Below are 26,054 nucleotides of genomic sequence, written 5' to 3'. Positions count from 1 at the left end.
TATGTATGTAATTGATTATCTAATTTATTTTGACTATTCATAATTAGTATCTTTCATTATAGGGAGAAATCAGTACTTGTTTTTTAACTTACGTTCCATTGTTGACTTATAAACAAATATCAATTCTGCACTACTTATAAATGTTTGGAAGATAAAATACTAGTAATCTTAAAGTATCATCAAATGGGAAGATTTCGAACACTGGGGTGAATTCGGACAGTATGGCTTATTTGCTCTTTGCCACTGCATAGAAACAAAGAGTTACTTATTTTTACATCCATGCACCAGTTATTTTAAATGCAAGATTGCATTTATCACTTTCCACAACTTTTATCTGGAGTCAATTGTTTCCCTAGGTGAATAATTGATGAACAGTCTCAGTGTTAAAAATCCATGCATTCTCGTAAAGTGGAAACTTTCTATTGTTGCACCAAGCAGGATGTTATTGTAACTGTAATTGTCGATGCACTCAGTAGCTAACAGCATTGAGACAATTTCTGTTCAAGTTTGTCAAGTTTCTCGTACAAGGTTATAAAATAATGACAGTTTTTGCAAGAGTGTATACTGTGTGGGATGATTTTGGACAATGCCAAGAACGTATAAGAGCAGTAGAGGTGCTACAGTATGGTGTAATTATGACCCGAAACTTTTAGATAAAGCTGTTTGTGATATTCAGAGTGGTAAATTATCATACCGAAAAGTGTGTGATTTGTATGGTATACCTAAATCAACCCTACAAAATAAAGTGCAGGAAGCACATCCAAAAAAAATGCGAGGGCAGCCAGTGCTAAATAAAGAAGAAGAAGAAGAAGAAGAAATGTTGAAGCAAGGTATCTTGAGGGCTGCACATTGTGTATTTCCCTTCACTAAATTAGATATTAGATGTTTAGTTAAAGGCTACCTTGATAAATCTGGCCGAAAAGAGAAGAAATTTTGTAATAATTTGCCAGGAGAAGAATGGGTACATTTATTCCTCAAACGACAATCAGAAGTGAAAATATTAAATGAGCTTGTGCAGAAGTGAACAAAGAGACTGTTAAGATGTTTTTCTCCAATATCAAGGCAAAGATGGAAAATCTCCCATTGAGCAACATGATCAACTATGATGAAATCAACATGTCAGATGATCCAGGCAAGCAGCAGATAATTACTAAACGAGGGAGTAAGTATGCTGAAAAAGTGATGGACTCATCAAAATATAGTGTCTCAGTAATGATGGCAGCTAGTGCTGATGGTAAACTGCTTCCTCCGTATGTCCTTTACAAATCAGAGCAATTGTGGGACACATGGCAAGAAGGTGGACCACATCATGTGTCTTTATTTGTTATTGAAGAGTGTGAGCGGAACAATATTTCATTCATTCTCCTTTCCACTACCTCCTCCAGCCACTCGATGTAAGCTTCTTCAGGCCAGTGAAAGCAGCATGGCAAGCTGTATTAATTGATTGGAAGAAACACACTCGTGGGACCATTTACAAGGATGCCTTCCCATCTCTTCTGAAGCAGACACTGACTGTGATTTCAGTAAACTCCAAAGAAAAGATAAAGGGTGGATTTTGCACCATGAGCCTAATCCCTTTTGATCCAGATCATGTCTTACAAAAATTGCCTGATAATGAGGAGAGCCAGCAAAGCAATGCAGACACATGGTCTTCCATTTTTGAAGAAATTCTCAAAGAAATTCATTATCCTCCAAATAAGCTTGGTAGCTCTCACTGCCACCACAAACTAGATGTTCAACCTGGAAAATCAATCACTGGCTGAGATTTTCAAGGAAACAAAAACAGTGCTGAAACAAGTGAAAGTGCTTCTAGCAGTAGTGAAAGTGGAAACGACACATCATCCAATGAAGTTTTACTGCTGCAAGAAGAGTCTTTTCTTGTTGCAGAGTACAAATATAAATGTGGAAGCAAGGAGCAAACAAGGCAGTATGTTGGAGTAGCCACAAATGTTGGTGCAATGGAAGTAAGTGTGAAATTCTTGCACCCACATGAGAACAGTAAAAACACATTTGTGTTCCCTAATGTCCCCAATGAAGACACAATACAAAAATTGCAAATTTTGAGAAAACTTCTCACACCAGTTGAGACAAGAGGAATGTTCATTTTTCAAGAAGATGTGCTTTAGACTCAAAGACAATGGTTTATTTAAAGTGTTTGCAATTTAATTTAGAATGATGAGTGAGAAAAATTATTTTGACCTTTTAGTTAAATTACTTTGTTTGTTGCTGTTTGTTTCTAATATTTCAGTTAAGAACTGTAAAATTTTGTTTGTTTAAACTATTGCAAAATAGAAACTTATCTGTAATATATAAAATTCATTATATCATTCCATATCACTTATTCGTAACAAAGGGCAATCTTAAAATGTGTAAAATGTCACCAAAATCAAATAAAAAGCATGTAGAATTTTAAAAAAAGGCAGTAACTGTCCTAATTCGCCTTCTATATACTGTAACTTCGGACAGAGATTTAAGAAACACATTTGTCCGAAATCATCCCAATCCATGGGGTGACTTTGGACACTTCATTTAACTGTCTCAGATAAATATACCTACACTACACTTTCTGGTTCTGGGATATTTTATTTGTTACACATATACTCTACCACTTCCATGACAATGAATTTAATCTAAGAATATATATGGAAGTTACAATAAAAATAACAACAAAACATCCAAAATCACCCCGTTTGAATGTATATATTTGGCTCTCTTCGAAAACATGTTAACCAAATCAATCCTTAATTAATTCCAAAGTAATTAAAAGTTTTGTCAAAAGTATTCTTTGCATGACTATATATGGAAATTCATGATGTAAACAAATAATTTGGCCTAACTCTTGCAGTAGAAGAAACTGTTAAAAGGAAAAAAGTTTTCAATTTAGCCTGTTAATTTAATGAGTTTTAATTGTAATTTCTGTAAATTAAACTTTGAACAATGTGTAGTTTCAGCACCTATTATTGTGATGATATATAAGGGCCCAATTTTTGGTCACAAGGTAGACAGTCCATGCCGAGTTTCATATGAGTAACCTGTGCGGGTTAGGACAACATCAATGCTTCAGCTTAACAGTGTAATAAGTGTTAAACAATTAGGCCATGTGTAAAAACAATGACAGTGTCTGCTCCATAATTACCTGAATATTCTTTGAGAACTGTGAACTTTGTGGTTAGGTTTTACTGCTCATAGATGTTCAACAGGAAACTATTGTAGCAATATGTTGAGGTTTGCCTGCTAACTATTAATGAGGTTTATGGAAAGTTTAAACAATAGTGCACAGGCCATATTAAATGTGTATGTGGTGAGGGGGGGGGGGGCGATTGTGGGTTGTGAACAGTGAAATTAAAGTGCTGCGAAATGCAACTGTGCATCTGTCGGCTACATTATTTACTGAAGTCAGTGCCCGAATTCCAAACCTCATTTTTCGGCCAGTGTGGCAATGCAGCACATCAACACTGATGACAATCAAAAAGTAGGTGGAACCGCTACACAGTGTAATGTAATCAAATTTATGCCATACAGTAACAAATTACTGAACTTTAAGGATGACCAGAGATAACTTCAAGTGACGCTCATTTCCATTACTACAATGGTTCTGCTATAGATGGAATACACTGCAAATTACTTTATAAATTTTAGCAGCAATGTTCCCAGTTTTGAGTAAACATTTTTAATTTAGTTGTGGCAAAACTGGCATAGAAGTAAAGTATTCCCAAAAGCAGCATAACATACTACTGGACATATTTTCATGGAAAATATGACTCAATGAAATTATAAAACTGTTAAAAGTTGTACAGAAGTTTGTATTTATTAAAATGGCAACAAGTTTCAGACTTAAGTCGATTATCAAGCGATCCACAAAAGTCCTACCTTAACACCATAATGTGAGTATGCTGGCCATATTGCATGTATGAGTAGATAAGTGGCTATCATACAAGCAATGTGGCCAGTGTACACACAATATGGTGTTACAGTAGTACTTATGTGGATGATTTGATAGTGGACTAAAGTCCGAAACTGGTCACCAAACTTCTGTGCTAGTCTGATAATATAGTAAGTTGCTGCCTATTGCCAGCATGCTAGAAGTGACAAAGCATGGGTGACTTGAAAGTGCATTTCTGAACTACTGATATCTAATTTTCAGCATTTTAACATGACCCATAGTAACACTAATTCTTCACTTATTTGCTTTCTTTGCTGAGAATTTACTGATTCTTACATTTATGTTTCCATGTTTCAGTAAAATCCACTGCTTCCAGTTGCTACATGTATTGTAAGGTCTACTAGATCAATAAATACATTTGTCAAGGGACAAAATAATGCTTTATCAATCAAATGTGCCATTAAAGCATGTTCAGCTCCTGAATGTTTGAACATGTTATTTTACTAACCACAGATCAATAAATGCATTTGTCAATGGACAAAAGAACACATTATCAATCAAATGTGGCACTGATGCATGTTCTGCTCTTAAATATTTCATCATCTTTTTCTACTAACCATGGATCAATAAATGCATTTGTCAATGAACAAAAGAATGCTTTAGCAATCAAATGTGCCACTAAGGCATGTTCTGCTCCTAAATGTTTGAACATCTTGTTCATGTTCTTTATGATCTGGAGACATATAAGCTACATCCCTATTAGAATAAACAGATTGGTGCACATAAAGGTGAGTTTACATTGTTCAGCAGGGATATTCGATATATGTACAAGACCCATTATGACAACCAAACCCAAAATTTTCAGTGTCATTGTTACTTCCAGCATCTATAAGATTTATTATCCTGTACAGTTTGTTGTGTGATTTACTTAGTAAAACTGAGAGGAAATTTATCTCTGTAGCACTGGGAAATGGAAAAAAAAACTCATCTGATGATAATGCTAAAGAAAAAACAGATATCTAAAGTAAAGTTAAAATTAATGGAAAAAACAACTGCAAACATACACAAAAATCTCAACAAATCACCTAATTCAAGATGTACCCAATACAAAATGCACACACAGAATGAGAAACCATTTCATAAATTCAGATCTTACTTTCTGAAGCCTCTCATTTTCATCCTTTAGGTTCTGGATTTCTCCCAAAAGATCTTGGTCTGGCTCAGCTGGTTGAGACCGAAGTTTTTCCAGCTCTTCTTTCAGTGAATCCAGCTCCTATAAATTGAAGAACTCTGCACTATTCTCGGTATTTCTTTTCAAATATGGAAAAATCTCATTTTTACTTGATTAATTTTTAAGAGTTTGATTTCTTATATTGTTTACACTTCTTAAACAGAAGAAGATCACTTTCTAAATTCAAGTGAATGATGGTAGAAAAGATTATGGTTCAGAATTTATTATGTTACGCAGCTTATGTTCTTTTAAGGATGTAAATAGCTACTAGGTTCGTATTACCACAGCATCATTGTATATTCAAGAACAACAATGTCACACCTTACATAGAAAACCTCATAAAATTACTCCTTGGTGGTTTCCAAACTTCTCCTTAAGTCACACTTCATGGAGTTGATGTACTGCACTAACATTCATAAGTATATAATGAGGAAACAAATGAAATATTTCTTATTAAAACCCCCATACTTCATTTACTGAAATAAATACTGAGTGTAACTACTTTTAGATGTAACTAAGCTGTATTAATCAAGATACAGCCAAAATGTGAAGCATGTCCTGGGCAAAATCTCAGGCCCTATAGAAAAACTTATCAGCTGAAACCTGTCATTTTTGTCTGGTAATTTATGGTTATTTTCCAAAAGAGTCTGGTTTTGTTGGTCTGCCTGTCATAAACCTGTCATTTTTGTCTGGTAATTTATGGTTATTTTCCAAAAGAGTCTGGTTTTGTTGCTCTGCCTGTCATGTAAATGACAGTTTTTTCATACTGACAACAAAAATTTACTCTTTCTAGCATACCTGTATTCGCCTTTGTGCTGATGTAAAATTCGTTGCTTTTGTTTAGTATAAATATTGTTAGGATTTCTGTTATCAAGAATTTGAAGTCTGTGATTGTGAATTACTACTGCCAGAAAATTTATTTATTGGTTCTTAAGTACAGAGATCATTACTGGGAAACTTAAAAGTATTCTTAGAAAAATCTGCGTGATTATTATTGCACTTAGTTCTTAAGAAAGCAAATGATGGTCTGTGAAGGTTTTAATATTAATCTTGTGAAAGATTCTGAAAAGATAAACGAATTGGAAGTCCATCATAACATACATATCTTGAGTGATATTATTAATTTACCTACAAGAATTACAAAAGAAAGCATTATACTAATCCTGGCAATCTTACAGTGTCTGAATGGAAGAATATCTGTATTGTAAAAGATATCAATTGTTATTGTATTTGTAAAGGGTGTCCCAGAAGGATGGTCAGTATGCGGAAATATCACATGAACAATCATTAGAAGCAAAAAAATTCTAGTAAACATGAGCTCTAAAATGCACATCTTAAAAGCTATGAACAGTTGTCCCATAGAAGAGGTGTGTACCACCTTTAAAAATATAGGAAGCCAAGAGCTTGCAAACAAAATTGTTTCACAGTATGAAACATGTGGAAATGTTCGAAGCTGCTAAGGTATGCATTATAGTGACCATGTTTACTGGACCTGCACTTTGAGTGATCATTTCTGTCATTTCCATGAATATTGACCTCACCTGGGACATTCTAGATGGAATTCTACCAATCTTCAACAGTTTTTTCCCAAGAAAACAAATAAGTATGACACAAAAAAGACATAAAAAATGGCTAGAAACACGAAAGGAATCAAAACGCCATGTGCTGTGAAATGAAACTGACTGAAATGATTAGCGGAAAAAGAAAAAAACAGAGAAATAGTGCTAATTTCATATTTCAAAATACAGGGTAGTTTTCCCCACCGTGTACAAACTCTAGGGACTGATCGATGCCAGGAGACAGAATAAAAAAGGTCTAATGAACTTACGTCCAGAAATGCATGGTTTCTATGCTAGGGACCATTTATTCAATCACACTTTGTTACAGAGTCTGCAGCCTAATATGCACTGTACCATGCAGCCACAGTTATAGTATGTATGGTTTCTTTTTTGAGGGTGGTACTGTTCCTCATACATCATGTCTTACTGCTGCCCTCTCCTGACATATTGATTGTTAATGTTATGTCCAATTTTTCTGTATTGTGATCGAGAGCTTGCTAACATGGTGTTTACTTACAGAAAGACAAATGGCAATGGGTGCTGTGTAGCAAGGTTGCATCAGAAGACATATCCCCAACAACAACCACCACAGCATTCAATGTTTACAACAGTGTTTTGCCATTTGTCTGAGACAGATTCATTTCAGGAGGCAGGAAATTATGAAGGATGTACCAGAAATGTTTGGACACCAGACATGGAGGAAAATGTGATTAACACTGTGAAAGGTGGCTGCCATGTCAGTACCAGACAGTTGGCCTTCTAGTGCAGGGCAAGCCAGATGACCATGTGGGACATTCTTCATAACAATTGTTACTACTTACAGCACATGCAGGGATTACTAGAGACAGATTTTCCACATTGGGAGCAGTTTTGTGACAGGTTTATTCACCAGGCAACAATGATTCCAGGATTTGTTCCATCCATACTATTCACAGATGAGGTCACCTTTGCACAGAATGGTATCTTCAATCTTCATAACAGTCATCTATGGGGTAGTATGCAGAATCCCCCTGGTATGGTGACAGCAAATCATCAGCATCAATGCAGCCAGAATGTGAGGGCCAGGATAATTGGTGACTGTATTGAGGGACGTCTTCCTTTCATGCCTAACAGGCCATAACTATCAGAATTTCTTGTGGGTGACTTTGCCTCCCCTGCCGAAATAAGTGCCATTGATGATTCTAAGGGTAATGTGGCTGCTACATGATGGTGTTCCAGCCCGTTCTGTCATTAACGTATGGGTGTATCTCAATCCCATCTTCCCTGGTCGATAGGTCAGATGAAGGGATCCAGTTGCATGGTGTGCTTGTTCACCAGATCTCAACCAGTGCGATTTCTGGTTATTAGGCCATCTCAAAAGTGTTGTCTATGCAGAACCCACTCCAGATATGGAAACCCTGAAGCAGCATATTCATGCTGCCTTTCACACTTTTCAGATGCAGCATGGCTGACATGAATGTGTGAGACAGAACATGCTAAGGTGCATACACACATGCACTGAGGTGCATGGAAACTATTTTCAGCACATACTGTAATTGTGGCTGCATGGTACAACATGTATTAGACTGCAGTCTCTGTAACAATGCATGGCTGAGTAAATGGTCTCTAGCATGGAAACCATGCATTTCCAGACATAAGTTAATTAGACCTTTATTGCTCCATATCTTCTCATTAATTAATGCCTGGATTTTGTACACAGTGGAAAAACCCACCCTGTACAATGTGCTGTGTTAAGGAAGGTGATTTTAAAAAATTATTCTTTTTATAACATCGAAATTAATAATTCTGACAATAATTTTAAATATATATGAGCTATAGTTGAAAGAAAAAATGAGAAATCAGTTAAAGAATGTAAAGACTATGTTATTAAAGAAAACAGCCAAATAACAGAATATATCAGTTACGTACCCAACATATTTAGTAATCACTTCCTGAAAGTGGCTCAAAAAATTGGCACAGACAATTCAAAAGAGAAAGTAATAGATTGATTGCTAGAAGTAATTCCTAATACATACAGGCATATCACAGTTACCCATGCTCTGACAAATCAATTAACAGTGTAATTAACTGCCCAAAAACCAAAAGCTCTCAAGAGTTGTGTAGTGCTTCGTGAATTTCGGCATAAATTCTAGAACCACTCAGCCTTCAGTCATCTTGAACACAAGGTATTTTAGATGTGAGTGGGAGGAAGGAACACTATCTACTGCATGTCACCTGTCTGTGTGTGCAGGTCCAAAGTTTATCGTGAGCAGATGGTAGACGTGGCAGTCAAACAGCACCGACAAGTAATTGGCAGTTGTAATGAAATCACACGGCAGAACCAAGGAACTTCTGTGTTATTATGTGCTGTTTTATAACTGTGACTTTTGTTAATGACAAAAAAAAAAACAGTTGAGTGGAAAAAAGATTTTTAGTAACTTTTAACTTGAACTTGCTAGAGGCATAGAGGCAAGACAGTTGTATGATTTCTATGTAATAGAGTCGTGGTTAGCAGGCCAACTCTGTTGTAAATGTAACTGTGTTTCTAACATTTGGACTTTCAAGGAGACTTACTTAACAGTATTTATTCATGTGGAGAGTGAGATTTGTAAAATTCTGATGTTTAAATACACATTGTTAAGTGAAGCAAAAGAAACTGTGTGCGTCTGCTTATTTTTATAAGTGAAAGAGTCTTGAGGAATTTCTGTTCCCAACAATATACTGCAGAGAAGAAGAGAAAAGGAGTTTTCTACAGCAGGCTAACCAGCTAGGAAAGTTGGCTTACTATCTCAAGTAAGTCTTATTGTTAAAGAAGTTGAAGTTTGCACACATACTTCACCACTTCAAGTCATCCAAAATGTTAGAAAATAAATTACTTGTAACCTGTTATCCACATACAGCCAATTTATTCTGTCACATATGCAATATATCACTACATCACAATGGATATTTTCAGGCAGACTGCAATATGTTACTGTCACAGCTCTTTACAAAACAGGGGGCCAATTAGAGACATTTCTACATGTTGTCAAAATAGCTGTTGGGAGCCTTTGTAGCATTAACAATATTACTAAAACATTGTTAGAGTTAAGTCTTTTACCCTCATTGTTCACAAGTCATCATTCTTTTGCACCAACCTCGACTGTTGCTTATCCAGCTGCATATTCGGTTCTGGCTTATGCCCATTGAGTCAGCTCAGTGGTTGCAAACACATGGGAGGTTTAGTGACCCCAGTGCCATGGCTGGTGCCAGTGAGAAGGCATGGCCAATGCCCAGTGTGAGGTCTTCTCAGGATGGCTGCTGGATTGTCCTTGGTACCACTTTGAATACTACGATAACCCTTTATGATCAATCTGCTATGTACCTAGCACTGGTCGTCATGTAGTCTGTTGATCTCATCCCCACCATCTGGTAGGTTTCAGCACCCATAGGTGCCGGTGTGTTGAACAAGAACATGGACCCCAAGAGAACCTGTTGCTGGCATCCATAATGAAGTCCCATACTGGCAGTACCCTGCAATATGGTGTTGTTGGAAGACAGACAGTTCCTGTATCAGGAGACAGTAAGTGGCAAGTAGCTTGAAGTTCACCAGGTGTACGCCACCATCTTATGTATACATCTTCAGCTAGTTCACATACTGAGCTGGAGCACCTACAACATAGATTCACTACTGTATCATAATCATGGAATTGAATGCCATTACTTTGAATGCCACCAATCCCAACAATCAACTCGTGGTGGGAACTGGGATATTTAAAGGGAGCTACCACAAGGCTATGGTGCAAGGCTCGGTTCGTAATGACCATGCATAGTCCTTATTCTGTTACATTCACTTAACAAGCTGTTAACTGCTGTGTCAGTTTGTCATTAAGTGCTCCTGCAAAAGAGATAAAGTTTCTTGCAACATGTCTTATGAGTTATCAATATGCTTGTCTCATTTCCTTTTGTTTTCTGTCATAGTCTTCCTTCAGCTGAATGCATATTCTCACCCAGCAGATAGTGTCATAATGTGTCAACAACCTGACATACCTGTGGCATACTGAATTGCATCCTGATTCTGCATCTGTATCTAGCATAGCTGAGTTTGCCTATGGAAATGTGAGTGAGTTTTAACATTTTTTTTTTCTAATTTCTACACCTCACTGTTCTGTGTGATAACAACAAAAAATACAGTAGAACAGATGTTAATTATTAGCAACCAGTCTCACTACTTCCTACTATCCAAAGATCCTAGGAAAGAATATGTATGCAAGAAGCACAACACAGCTCTCTCAAAGTAAGGTAATTAGTCAGTCTTAAGTAAGATTTCAAAAGAGGCTCCCCATATAACATGCTGTCTTTCAATTGATGAATTAGATCATACAAAATTTTAATGAAGAAATGGTTCTAAGTGGAAATTTTGTAGTTTGTCAAAATCATTTGATTATGCAATTCACAGTATTCTCTTGGAGAAGTTCAATTATTATTGTGCCAGAAGTATTATTGGTAACTGATATTCATCCTGTGAAATTAAAAGAATGCAGAATGTCACACTGAGAGGCACAAAGAGTGAATACAATGGAGCAACAAGTTCAAAATGGGGAGTAATCATGGTATGCATTAATCTTATGTGAAACACCTGAAAGTTATTGGTCCCAGTGGCTTAAGTTTAGAGAGATTAAATGGTCTTTTGAAAGCTGTACTTCATTTAATACTATCTTTGATAAATTTTTAAATATGGTACCTCCAAAACTGAATGAAAGCTTTCCACATAGAACCATATGGAACAAGATTATTAACAGACTTAAATGGAAAACTCAAGGCAAAATATTTCACATTCCTGGAAAAAACAACTTTTAACATAATATAGTGGAGAATTTATCACTCACTGGCTACAAAGTGTGCATGTTAAATATCCCATTTTCTTAACATTTGAATCAGGTCAGTAAGCACAGCTGATTTCAGCTGAGGTATATGTTTCATTGCATATAGCCCTTCATAAAGATGTGGAAACCAAAAAAACAAAACTAAAATAATTGGTAGTCTAGTTAAATATCATGTCTGGAAAACAACTCTTCCAGGTTTCAATTAGTCAGAACAAACACTGATTCTCTTCACTTAACTGTTAGAGGTGAAGGACTTCATGCTTGGTCTAGTATTTCTGCTTCTCCTTCACTGCATAATAAGTCTCTCCATCCACATTAGCCAAATATTTTGAGAATGAGGCAGAACCTGGCAATCGAAGTACATTTAAAAAATGGTACTGTGTGCACATGGGAGGAAAAATCTATTGCAGATTTGGAAAACCAGAAGCTAGAAGCAAATTTTCAGAATCGATTTTGAAGTGTTTACATGACCTCCCAGAAACGGTACTGGGGTATCAGTTTATGAAGTCTAGTTTTGGGGCCCCATGTAAATGGGGTGACAGTTCCTTCAGGCCAGTTGATACACTTTAACAAAGGCTCACCTTCAATTTGCTTGCCTAAAATGTCTATGGGTGCTGCACGGGCAATTGAATGGGGGAGTTTGTTCAATATTCTTTCAAAATCACTTACCATTTCAGTTCACTTGGAGTGTTTACTGACACAATATGTTCAACATAATGTTTCTAATTGTGACATTACATTTGCAATGGGGGTTTCCTGTGGATGGTACCAACATTATGGCACAGAGTAATACGGGTTACAATTTATAAAATTTTGAACAGAGTTCAACCACCTTCACATAAGATACACTGGTTATGCCATGATTTGTGGCAGACAGGAAGCATAGTAAATGATGACTAACTGAAACACTCAGCTACCAACAGGTGCTGTTGATATACCTCGATGTGGACAGCTGAAAATGTGTGCCCCAACAGAGACTCGAACCAGGGATCTCCTGCTTACATGGCAGACGCTCTGTCCATCTGAGCCACTGAGGACACAGATGAATAGCGCGACTGCAGGGACTTACCCCTTGTGCGCTTCCCGTGAGACTCACATTCCCAACTGTCCACAATTCTACATATGCAATGTACCTTATAGACATTTGCCCATTCACTCATTACTCGCGCATGCTTTGGCGATTCCCGTAAGAGTTTGGGCAACCTGTGCGTATTTGCACAGATGAAGGTCAATGGCTGGGTAGCCTTTAACTATATATATGAAGACAGTAACTGTTCTCGAAAGAACAGAATACTGTTGATGACCGTGCAGCTTTTCCCTGGAATAAATGATGACTAACTGAAACCCTCAGCTGCCGACAGGTGTTGTTGATATACCTCGATGTGGACAGCTGAAAATGTGTGCTCTGACCGGGACTTGAACCTGGGATCTCCTGCTTACATGGCAGATGCTCTATCCATCTGAGCCACCGAGGTCACAGATGAATAGCACAACTGCAGGGACTTACCCCTTGCACGCTTTCCATGAGACTCACATTCCCAATTGTCCACAATTCTACCAGGCCAGCAGTACTGGGTTCAATGCCTGCTGCCTACAACAAAATATGGATAGGATGGTCAAGGAAAGAAGAGGCATGGAGTGGGATTGAGTACACTCCCTCAGCCAGTAGCAGCTACCCATGCTGTATCAGGCTGGGTTAAGAATCTGTATCAACAAATGAGGAACGATGTCTAGCTAGGGTGCAGGTGCCAGGACTGGCACAGCTTCTTATACTGAGAGTCTGTCCATGACCAGGGCAGGAGGCAGCTATGTCGGTTATTACAAATTAAGGTGTTAAGTACCAGTCCACTTCATCCTCAAGCAAACGGGTGAACTGAACAAGTTCACCATACACTATCTATGATATTGAGCCACTACATTGACTCACAGAATTTAAATTGGGATGTCTATCTGAACCTAGTCATCTGTGCCTAAAGTACAAAAGTTTATTCTGGAGTGGGTCTCTCGCCATACAAAGTTGTATGTGATAGGAAAATGCCATCATATTTTGATGTGCTCCAACAGAAACTGGGTCCACAAGGTGAACCAGTGAAAGAATTAGCAAAAAAGTTAAAAGAAATTTGAAAAATGGTGAAACACGCCAATACAAAAGCATTAGAAAAACAAGAGCATACTGAGCAAAGAGCAAGTAAACTACCACAATATAGACATTAACTAATCCTTATTCTTCGATATGCAAAACTAAGAAATTTTTGACTAAGTATCAAGTACTACCAGGTTGTTGAAATGACTTCACCAGTCAATGTAAAATTGCAGTTACCAACAAGGACGTTGATAGTGCATGTCATTCAAGTCAAACCATTTAAGGGAGAAGTTGACACATTGCCACAGATCTCTTGAACTAGTCCTGAAAGATCATATGAATGAATGAAGCAACTAATTAAGAAGGATATAGCTTATTCACTTGGATATAGGAGTAAGTAAAGTCAGATTTTCCAGTGTAACCCAAGTATCATGATTGTTGTTGTTACGTTAGTATCATTTTTTCTTCTATTATACTGTTTTGTCTTTAGCCAGTTCTTTAAAGGAAGGAGGGGAGAGACTGATGTTTACCTTTCTCTCAGGTTGTGCCAAGATGCTGACCAGAAAAATTCTTCTGTGCATAGCACTGCTATATTGTTGCAAAGAAGATATAATACAGGATCAACCACAGCACATTGGTATCATGTTCGTTAGAAAAGCAGATGTCCTACTAACAAGCCACAGTTGGATAACTGAGTTTGCATTTGATGTTCGGGAAGTGAGAAATGAAGTAAGAATACTACAAGACAGGTTTGTAGCATTACAGAAAGAGGTAGATAGAGGAGGATTGTTGGAGGATAAGAAAAGTGAGTACCAAGAGCTGAAACTCTAGTATGAAAAACTGAGGGCTCAGTTGTAATAGGTAATATAAATTGCACCATGAGCATCAGTATGAAGGAAGCGATGTTGGTTAAATGCAGGAAGAAAGCTATTAAAAATGATATTTGGAACAGCAGATAATGAGGTATTGAGAACATCCACAGTAACATTTATAGTGTACAAGAATTAGAGAAGGATATGAGAAAAAATAGGAACGACACACGACACAAATAGGGAATATGGAGCAAGGAATACTCAATGTGACTAGAACAGTAAGAAGTTAGCAATTTGCATGTGGAACCAGATATGTTTTGAATAGTGATTTAGAGAAGATTCAAACTCATTTGAGTAGTTTAGATGATAAAATGCTAGTAGCTGCATTGCTACCCACTCTAGCAAACACATTAGACAATGCAAGAGTACATGAGGCAATACACCATGCTGCTCACGGGCAATTGAGGTCAACATTAGCAAACACACAGCAAATTCTCGTAGCATTACAACAAGCACAAAGAGACTATCCCAAAGGGCTGCAGTGTGTCCTACCATTAACAAGTAAGAATATAGTTTTATTCCATCATATATTTACTGTAGAAGTAACCACTGATCAAGCTAGGATACATGTTATAATTAAATTTACAGTAATAGGAATGAATGCAAACTACCAGTGTTACATAATACTTCCATATCCAATAAAGTGGAGTACAATTCAGAAATAGGTACAGTTACAAACATGAGAAATATTATTAGTTTCTAAGGAAAGAGATGCTCATGTTGTCATGTCTGTAGCGGATTTTGATTGTGTTCAGAAATGAATTACTATTTGTCCAGGAAGTGTGATACAAACCAACTAAAAGTCGTGTGAAATACAATTGTTTTTAGGGAAGCTAGAAGTGTCAGAATGTGAGAAAAAAGTTTTAGTGCCACAACACTAATGTGTACAGACCAATGTTGTATTGGCCAGAGAGACCCCGATACATTCTATCCCACTGAAACCTAACTTTTATCAGCAACTCATTGGATTCAATTTTATTACAGTTGATAGACAACTTGATAAATTCAGAAAACCAACAAATTTCAGTAAAGTTGGAGCATGTGAAATGGTATCATGAAAAGCATCAACAGAAGACAAATAGTTTCAGTTTGTCAACCATGAGCATAATCTTTGTTCTGATATTTATTTAGGCTACTTCTGCCTGAATCATAAGATTCACTGAAGTTAAATAGCAAATCAAGAAATGCCAGTAAAATGTATAAGATGGAAGCAAAAAACACAACAGTGTAATTAGATAAAAATATCAGAATCAATTAATGTTTAAGACTGTATAGGCTAACTCAGAAAAAGTTAAGCTGAAAATTTGGGACAAATTTTAACAAAGGGGAGGGACGTATTGGGGCCCAGAGTGATACAGGTTTGAAGTTGTAAAAGTTTTAATGGAGTTCAATCACCTCTTGACATAAGATAGGCTGTTTATGGCACAATTAGTGGTGGACCAGGAAATATGGTGATGCAAGACAGATGGGCAGCACAGTTCTAATGTTTTTTTTATGATAATAATGTGTGAAGTTGGATTGCAACCTTCTTTTACACGCATAGACTTACTTGGTATGCACAGCTGATCTTCTTCTCTGAATATCCAGCTACGTCAGTATCCAAAAACTGCTTCTCTGAAGAATGATGCTAGTTAAAGGAATATATATATGACTCACTCTCTCTCTCTCTACTTGTGTAATATGTAGGCACTTGAAGAATACTTTTCAACAACTATCGATATACTTGAACTTCCACAAAGAATAAAATTCACACTTCTCACATAAACAATTGACTTCTTGTAAGTCACCAGTGTCGTCTCAGATTATAAACAATTCAGTTACATTTAAAATAGAGTTTGTTTGCTAACCACGACTCTATTATACAGAAATCATACACATGTCTGGCCTCTAGCGAGTCCAAATTAAGAGTTACTACAAATCTTTTTCCACTCAATTGTTCTTTTTTCATCACTACAATAGTCAAAGCTATAAAACAGCACACAATAACACAGAAGTTCCCTGGGGCTGCTGTGTCCTTACATTACAACTTCCTTGGCATGACTGAAAAGTACTTGTCAGCACCGTTTGACTGCTGTGTCTACTGTCTTCGTATGACAAACTTCAAACCTGTACACACAGACAGGTGACGAGCAGTAGATAGGGTTCCTTTCTCCCACTCACATCTAAAATATCATGTGTTTAAGATGGTGGAAGGCCGAGTGATTCTAGAATTTGTGCAAAAATTCTCAAAACACTACACAGTCTGCAACTCTGCAGTATTTGAGTGAGAGAGAGCACACACACTGAGAAAACAGGAAAGGACAGCGATCAAGCAAAATAACATGCATGCTCGTTCATGTAGTGGGGTGCCACATGAATCAATAGACATGGCTAGGAAAAACTTTCATAGGCCAATTTAACTAGAGAGAGAATTAATGGGAGGGTAGCAGAATAACGAGGCCACATGTGGTGATAACTAGTAAACCGCACGTCACAGAACTACAGAGAGCTGTTTAAATACCGGAGCCTCAGCTCCAAATAAGGGAGAACAGTTCAAGTAAATGTGAATGATGGAGTGCATCTCAATGACATTCCATTCCATGACCATGTGGTTTGAGTAAGACTTGTCTCAGATAAACCATTGCAGTACCAGCCAGCCGAGGAGTGCCACAGAGCTGAACTTCACTGATGAACTTCATGCTGTGTCACAGCAACCACTACTGATGGGAGAGCAGATGAACTACCAGCAGAAGTGCAGTACCATGGCTGTACTCTCTGACTGTGGGATGGAATACGATAACCATGGTTGCCTAAGCGACTCCAAGTGCGGGGCCTACGAGGCCAGTAGTACTGGGTTCAACGCCTGCCGCCTACACCACACCATGGATGTGGTGGTCCAGGGAAGAAGAGAGTACACTCCCTCAGCCAGTATCAGCTATCCATGATGCTGTCCCTGGCTGGGCTAAGCATCCACTTCGACGGAAGAGGAATGACGTCTCGCTAGGACGCAGGCGCAGGGACTGGTATGGTGTACGACACCAAGAGTCTGTCCATGACCAGGGCAGGAGGCAACCATGACCAACAGCGTACCACTCTTTGTAAAGTTGTCACAATAAACAATTCACTGAGTAGTCATATCTTCTTAGTGCCACAAGTGCTTCCAGATGATTCCTCACATCGTGTGGAGGTGTCATCCACCCAGCCCGTATGTACCAAGGTAAGAGGTTATCATCGATTTTTTTTTTTTTCATGCTAAGAAATCCTTAAATTGCCTTGCCATAAACTGAGTACCTTTATCTGATAACAAATATTTCAGTCTCTCTATTTGCTTTAAATAATGTCCTTTGCCTGTGGGTGATATTGGAATGTGGGGATATCACTGTGGTTTCTCTCTCTCTCTCTCTTTTTTTTTTTTTACCATTCTAGGAACTCTTTCAGTTTCCATGCCATAAATGGTCTGCCATTATACAATAACAAACAATTCAAATAATTCAGTCTCCCTACATGCTTAAAATTGATTACTTAGTTTTGCTATCATGCTGTGGGTTTTGGCATTTCCTGGTGGATACGATTTAACCAATTTTGACCAGCATTATAGATTGACAGAAGTGAACACCATATCTCCTTACCCCAGAGGCAGTGGACAAAAGCAGTCTACAGTTGCTAAACCCTATAACTCATTTGGTATTGTGGAATGAAGTAAGGTATGTAGCTTTGTCAAGTTTTTTTTTTTTTTTTTTTTTTTTTTTTTTTTTTTTTTTTTTTTTTTGTGGGATGGTTCCAAATATTTATTAATTGTGTCTAATTTAAGTGGGTCTGCTCTTATTCCTTCCCTATTTATCACATGTCCTAAAACTTTATTTGTTGTACTGAACTGAGATTTGTGTAATTTCAGGGCAATTCCTTGCTAATATAATTGAGATACTAGAGTATCCAATGTGTGTACATGATACGCCCAGGTTTACAATATTATTACTATGTCATCTTTGTATATTGAGATGTGTTTCAGATCTTTTTCAATTGCCTCACACAGAGCTCTTATGATAACCGACTCTTAAGATGTTCAGTCCAAATGATAGAACATTGAAATGATAAGTTCTACACTCAAGTTGAAATGCATTATATTCATGTGACATCTTGTGTAGTTTAATTTGCCAGTACCCAATGTTCAATCCATACAACTAAAGTACTTCACTCCTGCAAACTTTGTCAACAACTCATCTACACTCCTGGAAATTGAAATAAGAACACCGTGAATTCATTGTCCCGGGAAGGGGAAACTTTATTGACACATTCCTGGGGTCAGATACATCGCATGATCACACTGACAGAACCACAGGCACATAGACACAGGCAACAGGGCATGCACAATGTCGGCACTAGTACAGTGTATATCCACCTTTCACAGCAATGCAGGCTGCTATTCTCCCATGGAGACGATCGTAGAGATGCTGGATGTAGTCCTGTGGAACGGCTTGCCATGCCATTTCCACCTGGCGCCTCAGTTGGACCAGCGTTCGTGCTGGACGTGCAGACCGCGTGAGACGACGCTTCATCCAGTCCCAAACATGCTCAATGGGGGACAGATCCGGAGATCTTGCTGGCCAGGGTAGTTGACTTACACCTTCTAGAGCACGTTGGGTGGCACGGGATACATGCGGACGTGCATTGTCCTGTTGGAACAGCAAGTTCCCTTGCCGGTCTAGGAATGGTAGAACGATGGGTTCGATGACGGTTTGGATGTACCGTGCACTATTCAGTGTCCCCTCGACGATCACCAGTGGTGTACGGCCAGTGTAGGAGATCGCTCCCCACACCATGATGCCGGGTGTTGGCCCTGTGTGCCTCGGTCATATGCAGTCCTGATTGTGGTGCTCACCTGCACGGCGCCAAACACGCATACGACCATCATTGGCACCAAGGCAGAAGCGACTCTCATCGCTGAAGACGACACATCTCCATTCGTCCCTCCATTCACGCCTGTCGCGACACCACTGGAGGCGGGCTTCACGATGTTGGGGTGTGAGCGGAAGACGGCCTAATGGTGTGCGGGACCGTAGCCCAGCTTCATGGAGATGGTTGCGAATGGTCCTCGCCGATACCCCAGGAGCAACAGTGTCCCTAATTTGCTGGGAAGTGGCGGTGCGGTCCCCTACGGCACTGCGTAGGATCCTACGGTCTTGGCGTGCATCCGTGCGTCGCTGCGGTCCGGTCCCAGGTCGACGGGCACGTGCACCTTCCGCCGACCACTGGCGACAACATCGATGTACTGTGGAGACCTCACGCCCCACGTGTTGAGCAATTCGGCGGTACGTCCACCCGGCCTCCCGCATGCCCACTATATGCCCTCGCTCAAAGTCCGTCAACTGCACGTACGGTTCACGTCCACGCTGTCGCGGCATGCTACCAGTGTTAAAGACTGCGATGGAGCTCCGTATGCCACGGCAAACTGGCTGACACTGACGGCGGTGGTGCACAAATGCTGCGCAGCTAGCGCCATTCGACGGCCAACACCGCGGTTCCTGGTGTGTCCGCTGTGCCGTGCGTGTGATCATTGCCTGTACAGCTCTCTCGCAGTGTCCGGAGCAAGTATGGTGGGTCTGACACACCGGTGTCAATATGTTCTTTTTTCCATTTCCAGGAGTGTATTAAGGATGCTCTCTCTTTCTGGTTATATTACCTATTCAGTGTTTTTCCATCAAGCACTTGCATGACTGGCCCACCTGGTTACTTAACAACAACCAGTGGGTTATTCCAACAACTGTTGGATATATCTATCACATCTAAATCTATAATCCTATTAATTTCATACTGTAGCATGTTTTTAATGCTACTGGTATCTTGTAAGGCCTCACATGGAACAGAATATGATGTTTTATCTTTAGTGTGCATGTTTTCTCTTTAACTGTTCTGGTTTCAATGGAAATATCTTTTTTATGATTGGTAAGCAATTGACTAAATTCCACTTTCTGCTTTTCATTGAGTTCTAGTCATTTATCAATGTTACCTACCATATCTTTCACTGATATTGTTTACATATATGAAGTGCATATATGTATCTCCACTTGATATATCACAGTCTCTATTTTAAATATTACGTCTGCATGAATATGTGCCATGGAATTGAATGGTAACTATATTAGGCTCTGATCTTCACTATAAGAAAAAGTTACAAATTGCTTACAAAAGTCTAAAATAAATTTAGAATCTAAGTGTCAGTCTGTTTCCAAAAGGGTAGGGATGTTTCAATCAGATACAAGGAACTTCAGATAATTAATCTTATATGTGCCCAAGAAAATGAATTAATATTTCCATCTGTACCAATTTGCTGTATTTTCCTGTAATTCCCATTAACTTCACTCTGGTGACTGGCAGTGTTGGGAACACATTGGGAACACATTAAATAATTCTGGTCCAGAATGCAAATTTCACTGCCCAAATCCACAATTATATCTACTAGTACCTCAGCTTTAGCCAGATGTTATTTTTAGTGGTGTACTTATTCCCATCTTATAAATCATTCATTATCATATTACCTTTATCATGCCTAATCATATGGGATTCCAGTTTCACTGGCTTGACTGCAACAGTTTCAGAAGATTGAGCCTCTCTTCCTAAGCTTATCAGTTTCCCCTCTACCTGTTGTCATGAAATTGTCAAGTGTCCTGACCTCTGTCAAGAGTACTTTGATTAGCATCTCTTTACCTACATCTTTATCTATCGTTATGTTGTTATTATAGTCATTTCTCTGTTCTCTTTGCCCCATAAATTTAACTGTTAGCACGGACTTGTCTCCTATTGCTGATTGTGTTTGTACAATTATTTTTTCAACCTTCTGACCAGCTTTCTATAGGATCAAGCTATTATAAATATTCTAAAAGGATTTAACTTTTCCCCAGTCTTTTCCTAATAACTCACCCTGTACTCTCCACAACATGTGGTTGATAATAACTCTTTCTAATAAGTGCTCCTCAAGGATTGGGTCATCAAGGTATTTGGCTTTATGTAGCTGTCATTCAACACAGTCTCTGTACTCTGTCCATTCATTGCTATTATATGATTTTGAGCCCAATAATTTGAATTGAAGTTTCTTTTGTGCTCCCTCAATAAAGTATTTTGCTTTGAATTCCCTTTCAAAATCAGTAAAAGATTTGAAATCATCTACCCTCAGCATACTCCATTGCCCTGCTTTTCTGGATAATTGGCTGACCATGAACCTAATCTTGTTGTGGTCCAACCATGTAGTAGGTAACATGCCTTAAAATCCCTTCAGGAATAACACAGAATGTATATCTCCACATGGTGTAAATTTATAAAATTTATGGTTGATTTCCCTTCTAAATGTTGCTGCAAATCATACACAGTACTGTGTTGATTGCTCTTAATAGATTAGTAAAAACTTTAGATGAGTAAAAACTTTATCTTTCCAAGGCATCCAAATAACACGATTGTGAATAAAAATAGCTACATCCTTGTTTAATTAATAACATTGATTAATATTAATGTATGCAAAATGAAGATATAATTCAGTAAGTTATTTATAGCCTTTTCTGACATGTGATTATGGTATATGTTAAAATGTCTTCAGAGTTGATACAAGAAGGACAAATGTGAATTTATGTTGAAGTGTATTATTCTAATAATGTAATAAACTGATTGCCACTAAATGAAAGATAATGATCTGACAACCTTATTTGGCTTCTGACATATTACATCTTACCAACCAGTCCCAAGCCCTACAGACTATACACTAGGGCTCTGCCTACATGTAAAATATAATTTATTTGAATAATGCCCACTGGAACACCACCACAAAAGCAAAAAATAATTTAATATTTTAATAATTTTTATGAATAACATGAAACAGCAGACACTTTTAAAGCTTACAAGACACTGGATGAAACTGTGTAAATTTTAGAAGTGGTACTCAAATAGTTTTTGAGATATATGGTTTTAAGATTAAAAATGGATCAAATATCTCAGAACTTTGGAAGTTCCAAAAATTAAAAAATGAAACATCCAAAAGAAATTTAATTTGTGATTTTTCATTCAAACATCTACTACCACAAATATACAACAGATTATCAAAATCTGAGTTATCAAGAACCAGACCATTGATTGATTTCACATGGACTGACCCAGAACATTTTTTTATTCACTTGAGGGTTATCATGTAAGGCTGGTCAGTAATAACACACTTTAAATATTGTAAATGCATTTATTGGACACCGAGGCAAGAAGAACGAACATTGCAGTAAAACATGTTGCACGCTGAGTGACATAGAACAAAAGCAGTTCAAAGAGGTATGAGTCAATGATAGGGTGCTCTGCACCATAGACACCATGGAGACCCCCCCTCCCCGAGGCTGGCACGAGAAGTAGGCGCATCGGAAACTGCACTGCAAGGGTCCTGTGTGGCCAACTGTTGTGTAGGCAGAGAGACATCAGTCAAAGGCAGATTGGTGGCATCGGAAGGCAGAATGAGGCAGGTCGGCAGCATAGGAAGGCAGGTCGGAGAGTGACCATGGTGGTTTCAGGCGATTAACAGACACAGTCTGTAGTTGTCCATGTAGATGAATTATGAACACCTGGTGAGGGCCCGAATAAGGTGGTTGTGAGGCCACTCACACAGAGTCATCATGCTCCATCACAAATTCACATGATACAAAGGTCCTTGTGGACAAACACAGGCAGGACAAAGTGAGGATGTGGCAGCAGGGTGCGGAGGCATATGACATGTGCACAAACCTGATCAACTAGAGCTGGAAAGTCCATAGTATCAGCCGATGGTGCTTCCTCCAGAACTCTGCTGCAAGGAAGAGGGTTTCACCGTATAGAATCTCAGCATGCGATTCATTCAAGTCTTCTTTATGGGCTGAGTGAATGTCCAGAAGGACCAAAGGGAGGGCCTTGGACCGTAAGCCACCATGGCAAATAAGCACAGCCTTGAGAGTGTGATGCCACCATTTGATCAGGCTGTTCACCTGCAGATGGTAAGCCATGGTGTGGAATTTAGCAACACTGCAGAGTGTGCACGGTCGTGCAAAGAGGACGGACCAAACTGTCATCCCTGTTCAGTCATGAGAGACAGAGGACAGCCAAAACGAGCAACCCATGCTAAGACAAAGAATAAGCAATGGTCTCAGCCGTAATGTCAGCAAGAGGGACCACCTCAACCTAGTGGGTTACAAGGTCCCCTCGGAATGGGACCAACAATGTCAATGTGGAGATGCAGAAGGCGCCCTCTTGAAAAGTCAAACTTTCCTAATGGATGTTAAGTGTGCCTGCCAACATTGCTATGCTGGCATGGTATGCACGTGCAGGTCCAAGTGTGGCGGTCATGCTTCACGCTGGGCCAGACAAAGTGTTGAGTAATCAGCTTCATCATGGCTCATGTTTCAGGGTGAGCCACACCATGCAAAGTACTAGAAACCCCATGATGAAGGGCGGTAGGGACCAGGGTACAGGGAGTGCCCATAGAAATGTCCCAAAGGACTAGGGTCATCGATCCATGTAGGATATGGGTTTGGACAGAGAGCGATGTCTTGTTGCCTGAAAGTAATAGCTATATATCATCATCTTCGGCCAAAGTCAGGTGAGCTCTTCCAGATTCAGCACTGCAGTTAGCACACAGATGCAGGATAGGTAGTCTGCCACAACATTCTCCTCGCCGCGGATATACCGTGCATCAGAATAGTGCTGACAGATGTAGTCCATATGGCAGAAATGCTTTGGCAGAAGGTCCTTAGGCAGCTTACAAATAGCATCCACAAGAGGCTTGTCATCTGAGTAGATCATGGAAGGTCACCCCACAAGGACACTATGGAAGTGTTTAATAGCCTTGTACACAGTGAGAATCTCACGGCCAAAAGCCCATCACTTACACTGGCTCCTTGTCAGTTTCTTTGAAAAGAAGTGGAGCAGTTGGGTTGAGTCCATAGTGTGCTATTGTAAAACAGCACCCACAGCTGAGTTACTGGCATCAGTCGTGTTTGAAACACTGGCCTCAGGATGAAGGTGGCCAAGCATAACAGCTTTTACAAGGGCAGTTTTAAGGCTACTAAGTGCATTGAGCATGGATTTGGTCCAGTCCAGTTCCTATTTCCCCATGGTGTTTTTGCCAGAGAGGGCTTAGGTGAGGGCCATTTGGATGGACACAGCCTGAGGAATATGGCAGTGGTAAAAATTTGCCATACCAGCAAAATGACTGAGATGAGCATAGTCCTCAGGAGGAGGAAGGTAATGTATGGTTTTGATGTGAGAACTTGTCTGACAGAGGCCATCAGCAGAGACAGAATGGCCTAGGAGGGTAACAGATGTAGAACAGAGTTGAGATTTATCGTGGTTGATGACTACACCATTGGCATTGAGGACCGAATGGACTCCATGGAGGTGAACTTGATGCTCCTCAGCAGAGGAGGAAAGGATCAGTATATCATCTAAGTAAGCATAAGCAAATGGCAGAGGTAGCAAAATAGAATCAATGAACTGCTGCCGTGCCTGTGGAGCAATTTTCAATCCTTAAGGCATGTAACAGTATACAAATAGGCCGAAGGGTGTGATGATGGCTGTTTTTGAAATATCCGGTGGATGTATAAGGATTTCATTGTATGCCTTGGAACAATCTAACACAGAGAAAAACCTCCAACCATGAAGTAATTGCATGAAATCCTGTATATGAAGAATGGGGTAGCTATCAATAATTCTGTATGCATTAAGAGACCTGTAGTCCCCGCACATTCATAAGGACCTGTCCTTTATAGGAACAAGATGGATAGGTGAAGACCAGTTGCTATCGGTGGGGACAGCTTGCCCAAAGCCAACAAATCCTAAATGATTTATTTTGCACACAGAAGTTTGGAAGCATTAAGGCACCTGGCCTTACAACATACAGGTGAGCTGTCTGTGGTGCGAATCCTATGCCAAGTGCCATTACTGATGACTGATACTTGTAAAGAGAGGCAAGCAAGAGGGGTCAAGAGGGGGTCCGGAGGCAACATTGGTTCACTGACCTTCCCAGATTTGGGCAGTGTAGGGGGGGGGGGGGGGGGGCATCGGCTGTAGTCGATGAAGGAAGGCGTGGTGCAGTAGCGGCAAGGTTCAAGGAATCTGGAGTAGCACAAGCAGGTGTGTCCTGGAGATTTGTCTGTGGTGATGCAAAAATGGCAACAGGTGGTGAAATGCTCAACATAGGAGCAAATTGGTGAGAAAACACTGTATATGCTTGTGTTGGTTTGTCTCGTTGCCGTTCTGCAGATAGGTAGCGTATCATACACCATGCATGTGACAGTGCAGTGGTGGCAGAGGCAACGCAGTTGTGTAACACATCATTCTGGGTGTGGAGTTCACTGATTCGTGTGCACACCTATGACAGATAAGAGAGCCATGTAGTAATATGCTTGAGCAGAGATGCACATGTGGAAAGTGTAGCCAAGGCGGTGGAGAGTGAAGCTGTGCTGAACTCTTTTGAGCACAGACCAGTAGAACAAGATGTGTGGAGGAGTGTGGTGGCCTGCAGTTCTGGTGAAAGTTTGCAATGGTGTACAAAGTCGAATCCAATCAAAGGTTCATCCACATCGGCAAAGCAGAAAGTCCAAGGGAAG

At 39.3% G+C, this 26,054-nt stretch overlaps 1 protein-coding gene across 1 annotated transcript in view; it reads right to left on the bottom strand.

Moving 5' to 3' along the window:
* LOC126250209 (M protein, serotype 5-like) overlaps positions 1–26,054 on the bottom strand; it is a 296,377-nt gene that overhangs the window by 212,897 nt on the left and 57,426 nt on the right. The window contains exon 6 of the mRNA XM_049951543.1: positions 5,040–5,156. Within this exon, the coding sequence (XP_049807500.1) occupies positions 5,040–5,156 (117 nt within the window). The remainder of the gene's footprint in view (positions 1–5,039; positions 5,157–26,054) is intronic.

The sequence above is a fragment of the Schistocerca nitens genome, chromosome 1 (assembly GCF_023898315.1).
Source record: "Schistocerca nitens isolate TAMUIC-IGC-003100 chromosome 1, iqSchNite1.1, whole genome shotgun sequence".
Classification (NCBI taxonomy): domain Eukaryota; kingdom Metazoa; phylum Arthropoda; class Insecta; order Orthoptera; family Acrididae; genus Schistocerca; species Schistocerca nitens.
Note: the sequence above shows the minus strand (reverse complement) of the source record. Positions and strands in the feature narration are given on the sequence as shown.